This window comes from Ochotona princeps, chromosome 7 (genome assembly GCF_030435755.1).
Source record: "Ochotona princeps isolate mOchPri1 chromosome 7, mOchPri1.hap1, whole genome shotgun sequence".
Classification (NCBI taxonomy): Eukaryota; Metazoa; Chordata; class Mammalia; order Lagomorpha; family Ochotonidae; genus Ochotona; species Ochotona princeps.
In genome coordinates this window covers 6072411-6084480 of record NC_080838.1, presented here as the reverse complement: position 1 = coordinate 6084480, position 12070 = coordinate 6072411, and the positions used below count along the sequence as shown (strand labels likewise).

Here is a 12070-nt window from a genome sequence, read left to right as displayed (position 1 = left end):
CATAAAAGATCATTTTTATCACCTTTAGGAGATTTTCTTTTTTACTGCTTAGTATATTCACAGACTTGTCTGTCAGTCATCATTGCCTAGTTCCAGAACATTTTCATTACCCTAAAAAGAAACTCCACACCCATGCTCGTCTCCCTGCAGGTGCTGACAGCCACTGGTCTGCTTCATATCCCTGTAGATTTGCATATCATACACATTTGGAATCAGAGCGTGTATGGACTTTTGTGTCTGCCTTTTTCCACTTAGCATTGTTTTTCAGGGTTCATCCATGCTATAATGTGTGTCTGAACTTCACCTCCCCTTATGGCTGAGAATATTTCGTTGTGTGGCTGCAACATGTCTTTCCATTTGTCACTTGATAGAATCTTATTTGTTTCCACTTTTTGGTCATGATGAATAATGCTACTGTTCACATTATGTATACATTTTGTTGTTTAGACATGTGGTTTTGTCTTGAGTGTCTTTTAAGAAGTGTGACTTCTGAGTTAAATAGTAATTTTGTAATAAGGACTGTCAGACTGTTTTCCAAAGGGTTCTATACTGTATACATGGCCAGGAGCAAATCTAAGGATCCAGTTTTTGCGCATCCTCTGCTGCCCATGTTACTTATCTCTGCTGTTGCTCATAGCTATCCTAATGGATATGGAGTAGTATCTCATATGGATTTAGCTTAGATTTCCCTGATGACTGGTGACATTGAGCATCTTTTCATGATCATTTGTCTATCTGCTTTGAAGGAAGGCCCATTCAAATCCTCTTCCAGTTCTAGCTTCCTCCATGACCCTGGAACATTTAAATCACATTTCCTGTTTTGAGTAAATGTACCTTCACAGCCAAGACTGTAGAATGAAAATCTGAGGGTACTATGTTTAGATTCTCACCAAATGTTAAAATTGTTTATCACATTAATTGTGAAGTTACTCAAAAATATGAGGGTTTAGTAAACCCAAATGGGGAATGTTGGTGGCTGCTTGTTCTGTTCTGTTGAGTATTAAGAAACCTCCTGTGCCTGGGTTGTGACACAGCCAGCTAAGCCAGCATGTACACCACCTGCATCCAACAGGAATGTGTGTTGTGGCCAGTTGGAGAGTGAACCATCAAAAAGCAAACATGGGGGCCCGGTGGCGTGGCCTAGCGGCTAAAGTCCTCACCTTGAACGCACCGGGATCCCATATGGGCGCCGGTTCTAATCCCGGCAGCCCCACTTCCCATCCAGCTCCCTGCTTGTGGCTTGGGAAAGCAGTCGAGGATGGCCCAAGGCTTTGGGACCCTGCACCCGCGTGGGAGACCCGGAAGAGGTTCCTGGTTCCCGGCATCGGATTGGCGCGCATCGGCCCGTTGCGGCTCACTTGGGGAGTGAAACATCGGACAGCAGATCTTCTTCTCTGTCTCTCCTCTCTGTATATCTGACTTTGTAATAAAATAAATAAATCTTTAAAAAAAAAAAAACCAGACATGACCAATCCTTCCATCTCGGCCTTTTGAGTAGATAAATTGTACAGCCGAGGGAGTGGGAGTGGTAGAGAGAAACCTGCCCAGAGTCATAGAACCTGTAAGTTGAGCAGAAGCCAACTTTAAGTAGCCTCCGTTTAAGCAGCCTCTGCCATGCAGATCTACACACTAACTTGATCTCTTACTCCATGACTGCTAGAGTCTCCCATCTGTACCCTCTCTGCTCACTGTTCAGTGAATTCACTTTCCTGAAATTTCCAAGGCTGACTCCTCTTGAGGGAAGATTTGCGGAGTGCAGTGCTGAGGAGCTGGGGCTGTCATCTTTCCCCTTGGAGCACAGGCCGTGCGCTGCATGGCACTGAATATGTGTTTAGTGCTGTGATTGGGATTGAGGCATTAGGGGTTAAGGAAGAATTTAAGGAGTAGTCAAAGTCCTGCGTTTCACAGAGGGAATAATAATGCTTATTAGTTAAAAACAATAAAATAAAATCAGATCTGCCGAAGGGGATAAAAAAAATGGTCTTTTGATTAATGCATCGTGTGTCAGCAGCTTTGCATAGGTTATCTTACACTTCCCACAAAGCTGCATGGAAATAGAAGCACAACGAGTTTTGAGTTCTTGAAAGATGCAGTTCCAGTGCAGAATCAAGATTGAGCTTAGGTATGCAACTCCGGGACTAGACTTTGTCTTTATCACGTGACTTGTCATTCCTGCTTCTCTCATGTCATCTCAATTGTATTTGATTTTCTCAATTCAAAGAGTAGTGTCTGTCAGCTTCGTGAGAGTTTGCTCAATCCATAGTGCTGTCAATTAAAGGCTAATACTTGTGATCCTAGTTTTTAGGTGGCCTTTTTAGAATAAGTCATTTGTGGTTAATTAGATAATAATTTATGTTATTAAGTAAACTTTTACATCCAGTTGATCTTTTATTTGTTCCTAGTGTATACATTTAATGGGAAATGGTGATAATTTTATTTGGTAAATATTGAAAATGATGTATGAGCTGCTACAGAGGGAAAATGCAAATGTTTGAACCTCTGGTCTGTATAAAACCACTACATTTTAAAATGTATTTTGATTAACACATAATGCTGTATGTTTATGGGGTACAGTGTACATTTGTTATGTGTGTGCAACACACGATGACCAAATCAGAGCAGCTGATATTTGTGATGTCTTCTATGGAGATCATTCGGACTTCTCCTTCAGGAAGTAAGCACTAGGTTGCCATGAGCTGTGGGCAGCTCTGCAAGCTGCAGGACACTGCCAGTTCCTCCTCCTAACTCCATTTCCATTAGTTGACCTCCCTCCTCAGCCTCTCACCCCTATCATTGCTAGCTTCTAACAGTCCTTGCCTCTACTTCTGTGAAATCAACATTTTAGGTTCTGCATAAGAATGAGAACTTGTATGGTTGGTCTCATGCCCGGCTTATTTTACTTAACTTTCTGTCTTCTGTTTCCAGCCATGTTGCTGCAGGTGACAGGCTTTCCTCATATTATGTTAGGCTGAACAACATTCTGTAGTGTACACTTGTTTGTGGATACCTCGGTTGATCCCATATCTTGGCTGTTGTGAATCAGTGCTGTGGTGAGCATAGGAGTTCAGATTTCTGTGACTCATTGATTTCATTTCCTTTGAATGCATACCCAGTCATGGATAGTAGATAATGTGATGGTTTTTTTAAATAAAGGATTTTTTTTTTTTATTATTGAAAAGGCAGATATACAGAGCAAAGGAGATACAGAGAGAAAGATCTTTGTCCAGTGATTCACTCCCCAAGTGGCTGCAATGGCCAGAGCTGAGCAGATACGAAGCTAAGAGCCAGGAGTCTCTTCCGAGTCTCCCGCATGGGTGCAGGGTCCCAAGGCTTTGGGTCATCCTGTGCTGCCTTGTCAGGCCACAGGCAGGGAGCTGGATAGGAAGTGGAACATCCTGGATACGAACCAGTACGCATATGGGATCCTGGCAGATACAATGCAAGGATTTAGCCAGTAGGCTACACTGCCGGGCCCTCATATAATAGTTTTAATTTTTTTTTGAGAAGGCTTCTTCATATTGTTCTCACTATTTAATTGCTCTAATTTATATTCCTACTCTCAGTGTGTAAGAATTCCACTTTTTTGGGCTGGGCCCAGTGGTGTGGCCTAGCGGCTAAGGTCCCTCGCCTTGGAGGTCCCATATGGGCGCCGGTTCTAATCCCGGCAGCTCCACTTCCCATCCAGCTCCCTGCTTGTGGCCTGGGAAGGCAGTTGAAGACGGCCCAAAGCCTTGGGACCCTGCACCCGCGTGGGAGACTCGGAAGAGGTTCCTGGTTCCCGGCATCGGATCGGCGCGCACCGGCCCGTTGCGGCTCACTTGGGGAGTGAATCATCGGATGGAAGATCTTCCTCTCTGTCTCTCCTCCTCTGTGTATATCTGGCTGTAATAAAATGAATAAATCTTTTAAAAAAAAAAGAATTCCACTTTTTATGCATTATCAGCTGTTTTGTTAAAGGTTTGTGTTTACTTGAAAAAGAGTGGCAATGAATGAGAAATGCTCCATCTGCTGATTCACTGCCCAGATGCCTACAATAACAAACCTTGGGCCAGGCCACAGCCAGGAACCCAGCCTGCCCGCTGGGTCTCCTCTGTGAGCAGCAGAGCCCCGGAGCCCCTGGGGCGTCATCTGATGCCTCCTTAGTTGGAAGCTTAGGAGACAGCCAAACTAGCTGGGCCAGTGTTGAAGTTTTCTTGCTTTGTTAGGTTTCATTTTGATTTATCTTTTTTGAGAAGTGTCCATTCAAGTCATTTGCCTACTTTTTTGCGGCTGAGTTGTTTGAGTTTCTTACTGTAGTCCTTCTATTTATTCATTCACAATTACCACCTTTTCTCTCAGCCTGTAGATCATCCCTTCACTCTCTTGTTTCCTTTGCTGTCAGAAGCTTTGCATTTTGATAATACTACTGATCATTTTTTGTGTTTCCTGGGCTTTGGGAATGTTACCCAAAAGTAGCTGCCTATGGCATGTCTTGAAGTGTTTCATTTATAATTTCCTTGGGTCGTTTCATGGGTTCAGTTCTTAGCTTTAGGTCTAATTTCTAATTATGAGAATGTTGAAATTACTAACATCAACTAGAGACTGAATCATATCTGTAGTGTCAGAAATGTTTCTGGGCCCGGCGGCGTGGCCTAGCGGCTAAAGTCCTCGCCTTGAACACACCAGGATCCCATATGGGCGCTGGTTCTAAATCTGGCAGCACCGCTTCCCATCCAGCTCCCTGTTTGTGACGTGGGAAAGCAGTTGAGGACAGCCCAAAGCCTTAGGACCTTGTACCCGTGTGGGAGACCCAGAAGAAGATCCGGGCTCCTGGCATGGGATTGGCTCAGCTGCAGCCATTGCGGCCACTTGGGGTGTGAACCATGAGATGGAAGATCTTTCTCTCTGTCTCTCCTCTTCTCTGTATATCCGGCCATCCAACAAAAATAAATTTTAAGAATTCTTTAAAAATTTTTTTCTGTTTTTCATCTATTGTACTTAAGTTGTATTTTTTGAAAGATTATTTTACTTCAAAGAGTTACAGAGAGAAAAGATGGGGAGAAGGGAGAATAAGAGAAAAAGAGGAAAGAAGAAGAGAGGGAGGGAGGGAGGGAGCACTCCAGTCATCCATTTGCTGGATATTGGATGATTCAGCCCTCTTGGTGTCCAAAAAAAAGCATCTGGAGATAGCAAAGCCACAACTGGATTACTCCTGAAATGGCCATGGCCGCCCAAGCTGTGCCAGTGGAAAGCTGGGTGCCAGGAACTTTTCCCAGGTCTCCTACATGAGTGCAGGGTGCTAAGGCTTTGGCCATCTTCCACTGCTTTCCCAGGCCGCAAGCAGAGAGCTGGATCCAAAGCAGAGCAGCTGAGTCTTGAACCAGCCCCCAGTGGAATGACAACTCTCCAAGTGGAGAAATAAGACTGGACAGCTGTGCCACTACGCTGGCCCCTTCTGTGTGCTTTTGTGAAAACAACCTGAAGCTTCTAGGAAATACATATTTTTCTGTGATTAAATTAGGGTTTTTGGTATTTTCAAAGTAGGTATTGAGAACTTTTAGAAATGAATGCGTTGCTAAAAGAATATGATATTATGTATTTGTTAAACATATATAGGCTTCTTTTTGATCAACTAATGGATTTATATAAAGTTATGAGGGTATCTTGTATTTTTTTGCTAGTAGTGTTTATATAGACTTCAGTGTACGACTTAGCTTGTAGAGTCTACGGCCATACCACCCTGAACGCGCCCAATCTCGTCTGATCTCGGAAGACTTAGCTTATAGAAACATGATACCAAACATCTACAGATGTCCTGCTTTTTTTGTTTGTTTGTTTTTGGACTAGTTGAAAGGCACAGTTGCAGAGAAGAAGAGAGAGACAAAGATCTTCCAATCTCTGGTTCATCCCAAGTGGCTGCAGCCACTGGAGATGGCCCATGCTGGAGCCAAGAGCTTTTTTTAGATCTCCCATGTGGGTGCAGAGGCTCAAGCACTTGAGCTATTCTCTGCTGCTTTCCTAGGCATGTTGTTAGAGAGCTAGATCAAAAGTGGAGCAGCCAGGATGTGAACAGGTGCCTATATGAATGCTGATATTGCAGGCAGTGGCAGTATGCTATGCTACTACAGCTGCCCCTTTAAGTGAATCGATAGGTGTTATTTTTACGTTATGCTTAGCTGCCAGTATTTGCAGTCAGAGTGTATAAAATCTTGACGACTGACTCTAGAATAGAGCTAGATGGACCTCTCTTAAATGAAAAATATTTTTAGCAGAGAAAGTAGTTTTATTTTTGTGTTATTTACTGAACTACTGGATAGTTTGTCACTTTGAAATGTACTTGTAGCTGTGTCTCTAGCATTAAACTTCCATCTTCTAGGATTCTAGTTAATTTAACATTGCATTTTGTTTTTACCTTTACTCGAAAACGTTTGACAACATACTAGAATTCCCCAATTGACACTTCTTAAAATGTGGCAGTTTTTAACATGTGGTCAGATGTGTTTCTGATTATTCCATTAATCAATAAAACTTGAGTTCAGCTTTCACTGCTGAGCATTGAGGTTAGTTCTTGGCCAGATCTGAGTTCTGTGTCGTGTTAGCCAAGCCAAGGTGCAGTTTTTTCCAAGAGAATAAACTAGATATGGTGTTGAATGATTCTTCCCTCGGCCCTGTTTCTAGCAAAACCCAAACTAAAGAATCAATTGGTCATCAGATTTCCAAAGAAATACATATTGTTAATATTTATATTCTGAGAAGATTCAGTCAAAACACCAAAAACTGCAGTCTACTCCATGTCTGGAACTTTTAACCAATTGTTACCTAATTTGGTTGTGAAAGTTATAGTTTCTCTGATTAATAATCTGCTATATTTTTCTTTTTAACAGCTGTGCTTATGGTATAGTAAAACAATGTAGAAATGAAAATACTCTTTCCAGTACAAAGTAGTTTAGCTTTTAGAAATTTAGATTTTAGTTACATATCTAAACTGCTGATGACTTTCATTTACTAAAAGTTTTTATAATTGTATAGCTAGCTGTGATTAAGATTCCTAAATGTTTAAAGAGTGAGGAAAAAAAGTAAAACTTTAAAATTTATAAATCTGATTCTTCCCTCAATAGTGATCTATTCAGGATATTTTAAAGTCATGCTTACTAGTTTATTATTATTTATTTAGTGCATTAAGGTGACTTCTCTGTTTTAGGAAGAATTTGGCTATAATGCAGATACACAGAAGCTTCTAGCTAAGAATGGAGAGACTCTTCTTGGAGCTATTAATTTTTTCATTGCCAGTGTGAACACTTTGGTGAATAAAACAATTGAAGATACGTTGATGACTGTAAAACAATATGAAAGTGCCAGGTGAGTAATGATTTTCACTGCGTTGTCTATTTTAAAGATGACACATTAAGGAAAGGTTTTCAGACCCCAGGTCTGTCCAGCCTTGGCAGACAAAAAAAAAAAAAAGATGCATGGAAGGTTATAGGACTGCCATGAAGCGAACAGAAAGGGAAGAGAGCATGATTGTGGAAACACGCAAGAACCAAAGGCCACGAATTCCTTGGAAAAGCTCCAGTGCTGGATGCCTTTGGCTCTTGTTGCTGCCTCGGCTACCTTAAGTAATTTCCGGAATGCCCCTTGAGTGCTTGCTTCATTGAGAGCTTCCAGTTGAACCCTGGTCATATGCCCAGTCCCTGCCTGCTGGTGAATAGGAAAATGAGGACCTTCCAGCTCCGGCTTCTTGGATAAGGTTAGGGCCTGCATCATCCCTGCCAGACACTAGATGACCCTCAGTGCTCTGGCCAGAGTGTACACAGTCCCCTGGGTATGCAGTCACACTGCTTGTACAGTGGCCAAACCTGTCCTTCAGTATCTCCTGAATGCATGAGCTCATTTTGGCATCCAGGGTTTTGTTTCCTCTGAATACCAACTGCCCCGACGTTTTCATTTACCCAGATTTTAACCAGACTTCAAATCCTTTAAAATTTTACCTTTTGCATAAATTATTTGCCTTGTATTTTGGTAATTTTATAATACAGTGTTCATTTACATTCTGTTCAAGTTATATAAATCTTTCTCCTATCTTTTAATAGCCATTTTGCTAGGTGAACAAATATGTTATTAAAAAATTAAAAATATGCAAGTAGCAAACTTCAGGGAGCGTTGTCAACTTTTGATTTTAGGCCCAGCATTTGTTTTTCCCTGTATAACCCTACCACTGTATTTCAATACTAGTCCAGTCCCCTGTGAGCTTTTTTTTTCTTGTGAACACTTACTAAATTATTGTTTTTAATGCTTTCTGAAGCATAATTGAAGATTGGTACAAACTTTATCTTTGGAAGGATAATTTTATGTTTTGACCTCTTGTCTAAGATGGATGATGTGACCAATGCCTACGAAAGCTCCGGAGTCATCTAATTAGTCTTTTTGCCTGTGAGTGCTTATTCATAGCTACGCACTTCCTTATGCCTTAAGTAAAAACCAAACATTTGGAAAAGTTAATTTTTAATCTTTTCACAGTAAGAAATGCCTTTGCCTCATGCTATGTTTAAAAATTGCCGTTTGAATGTATGAAATCCTTAATGACCAGGAAATGAAGATCAAGACAAACAACTGAGCTTATCTCCTGGGATCCAGCAGGATAGTGCTTTGGGCTTATTGATATGTATGTTTTGACTTTAGTGTTGTTTAATTATTTACTAACATTAAAATCAAAAAGTAAGGGGAAGAAGGAAGTAAACAAATGTATTAATAGGCTATCCTTCAGTGTGAAGCCTTTTAATAACATTCAGAACCATAAATTATTTGCCAGATATTGCTTGAATGAATAATTTCATTTATATATATGTTCTGTCTGATTCTTGTCGAAATCAGTCCCTTCTTCATGATATCCTAATTTGTCTGTAAGGGTTTACACTTCCTTTTATCACATTAATCATTTTAAGCACTCTTACTTTCTAATCTTTTGATTGTTGAATATTTTGAACATGATAAGTTCTTGGTTCTAAAAGTGACCCAGTTAAGAACTCGGTGTGTCTAGTTTGTCTCCATTTTGTGATTGTCTACCAATCCTGAAGTGTATTTTAGTTACCTAGCCTTATCCCTCCTTCAGAACCTTGCCCTTCAGTGTGTATTTCTGAAATATTTTTTTAAAATGTTAACCCACGGTAAAGTCAGACTTATCAGATAGGCATTATTTGTATGCAAAACGTCTTATATATTCAGTTTCAGAAGAAGCAAGTTAAGTTCCAGAGGTTGGCTAGTTTGCTTGTCATTTTCAGAGCCAAGATGAGAATCCACCAGCTCCCTGTCTTTTGTTTGATCTGTAGGTGTTAATAACCAATCAAAAAATTTACACCTAATTTCTGAAAAATAATGTTCCTAAAATCATCTTGTAATGAAACAATTACCTTACAATATAATGTTAAATAGGATCTGAATTTGTCCAGTATAGTTTGCTTGGGACTTTGGAACAAAATTATAAATCATGATCAATACATGGTAGCTAATTTCTTACGTCTTCAGGACAACTTTATTATCCACTTTAAAAACCAACAACAATGACCTCACTCCATAATTTATAACTTATCCTTTTTATTTAAGTTGCAATATATAACTTATTCTTCTTATTTAAGTTGCAATATACGAATTTATTCGTTAAACTTATGACTTGACTTTTGTATTCCCAAGTATGGCTGGTTGTAACTCTTTGAAACATTGCTGCCTGTGAAATAATGTTCATAAAAAGAATCAAGAAGAAGTTTCTCAGTAGCTGAATTTCCTTCTCTGTCAAAACCAGAACTTAGTGACTTTGAGGGCAGGGGTCATGTATTTGATCAGCACAGAAAGTGGCAGTTTAGGCACATGCTGGGGTGGCCTTTTAATGCTCCCTATTATGCATTGTATATAAGCGTTTCCTACCCTCTGGTGCTTCATGTGTAGACAGTCTTGTAATGGCCCATTCAGTGCTTCTCCGCAGTGGTGCCAACAGGGAGTCGATTGTTGTCAAGACTTGGCAGCTGGGGACACCTGTTCTCCAGAAATTTTCCATAAATCATAAAGTAACTCTCACTAACTTTGCTGAGACATAGCTTTGGTTGGGATTAGCAATCTTAAAGTGGAGAGTTGTATATTGAAACGTAGTATGCATCTCTTCTGGGCAGTAACACACAGTGTTAGAAAAATTCTTACGGAAAGTTTTACTTTGATACCAACTACAAATTGTTGGATGTAGAAATTTTAAAATGTAAGGTCAGTATTGTAACTTTGATTATGTTTAAGCTAATCACTTTTATTTAGAAATATGCTCCAAGGCTGTTAGTATGTTTGTCCCTAGATTAAATCACCATATAGTACTACTTATTTTAATTTTGCTTTTTTTCCTGTCAGTTTTACTCTGCTTGCTTCAAGCCACTCCTCTTCTAGTTTATAATAATAAGCATTCTGAAGGCATTAGCTGTTGCTCATGTCCTTGGTGCTTTATATAAAGATTTTCAAAAATTTGTGGAAGATGTATTAGAAAACTATGTGTGAATTTTCAGGTGGGTTTTTTTGTTTGTTTGTTTGTTTTATGGTAGCAAAATAAACTTTAAGCTCCATTTTCCACAAACTTTTAAAATCCTTTCATATATTTAAAGTTTTTATGGCGGTTATTAACTCCCATTTATAGAAGAACAAATGGGAGCCTGGCATGGTGGCTCAGTGGCTAAATCCTCACCTTGCAAGCACCAGCATCCTATTTGGGTGCCAGCACCAGCATCCTATTTGTGTGCCAGTTCCTGTCCCTGCTGCTCTACTTCCCATTCAACTTCCTGTTTATGCCTGGGAAAGCAGCAGTGTTCATGATCTTCTAATTGAATTCCTTCTTTCTGATGGCTACATCTACCCCAGACCATCCTCCATTCCTTGTGGTACTGCTACAATCATCTTTACTGTGCTGAACAAATAGAATCATGCCACTTTCAGTTTTTTGGATCAAACGTCTTTAGTAGCTTCCCATCATCTGCCCCAATGGACTAAGCTTCTATCCTTTTACGGGGCCTGTAGGGCTGCCAGATCTCAATCCCGTCTACCCATCTGTGATTCCTTCCATAATTGTGTTCTACTTTGGGTTCTTACATACCTTACCAAGTCTCCGATGTGCCACAGCATCTTGCAGATCTGAGCCGTTGTCTGTGCAGTTCCACTGTTCTCTTCTTGGAATGTGCTACTGATTTCTCCTGCCCTGATCTACCCAGTATGATTTCACTGTCCTTCAGTATACAATTATAGTGTTTTAAATATATTCAGTTGCCTTCAGAAACCTGGCTAGGTAATTGTCCGTTTGAATTTCTGTTCCCCCTCCCCCTCCCTGGTAGTTTGCATTGTATTGTTGTATTGCATTTATTCACATCCTCCTTCCTCTTTGCTGACAGCTCCTTGGAGATGAACTCATCTGCCCATCTTCATAGCTCTGGTTTCTGGCTTGGTGCAGGGAATGTAAGAACTGAGTATTTGATAATTGAGAAAGGAATCCATGTGTCAGTAAATGAATGAATGATCCTCTTTTGGTTCTGAAAAGATCATATTTGTTCAGTTCAATGCTAGTTAAGAATAGATTAGGCACAGTGTTAAGGGACTGAAGTCCTTTATACAGTATGGCTTGTTTCATTAACAAGTACTTTTAATCCCCAGAGTAGGAGATATGAGTCATACTATAGAAAACTGAAGAAAGAACCTTAGTTTTAGGGCATTAGTTTTGTGATTCTGAGTTTGGGGCAGTTAGAGCTCACTTTGGTTCTTCATTGAATACAGTTGAGGCTCCTGGATAACTCCCTGTTGGGTAAGCAGGGAGTTATGTTATGTGCTATGTTATGCTCTGACCGATGTGCTGAGAGCTACTGTGGGGTCACAGAGTGGCTGTTGTAAGTTTTCTATTTTAGCTAGTAATGAAACATCACAGGAGTCTTAAGGTGGTAAATGTTCTGTAATAAATACAGTGGATCGTATTATTATAGAAATGTATCCACAGGGATGCTATCACATACAATACTTATATGTGCCTGTTTAGCACTTGAAATGCCCCTAGTCTATGTTGAGATAAAGTGGAAGTACA

At 40.2% G+C, this 12070-nt stretch overlaps 1 protein-coding gene across 7 annotated transcripts in view; it reads left to right on the top strand.

Moving 5' to 3' along the window:
- ARFIP1 (ADP ribosylation factor interacting protein 1) overlaps positions 1-12070 on the top strand; it is a 122745-nt gene that overhangs the window by 89393 nt on the left and 21282 nt on the right. For all 7 annotated transcript variants that reach the window (XM_058666752.1, XM_058666749.1, XM_058666750.1 and 4 more), the window contains one exon: positions 7181-7338. In XM_058666752.1, the coding sequence (XP_058522735.1) occupies positions 7181-7338 (158 nt within the window). The remainder of the gene's footprint in view (positions 1-7180; positions 7339-12070) is intronic.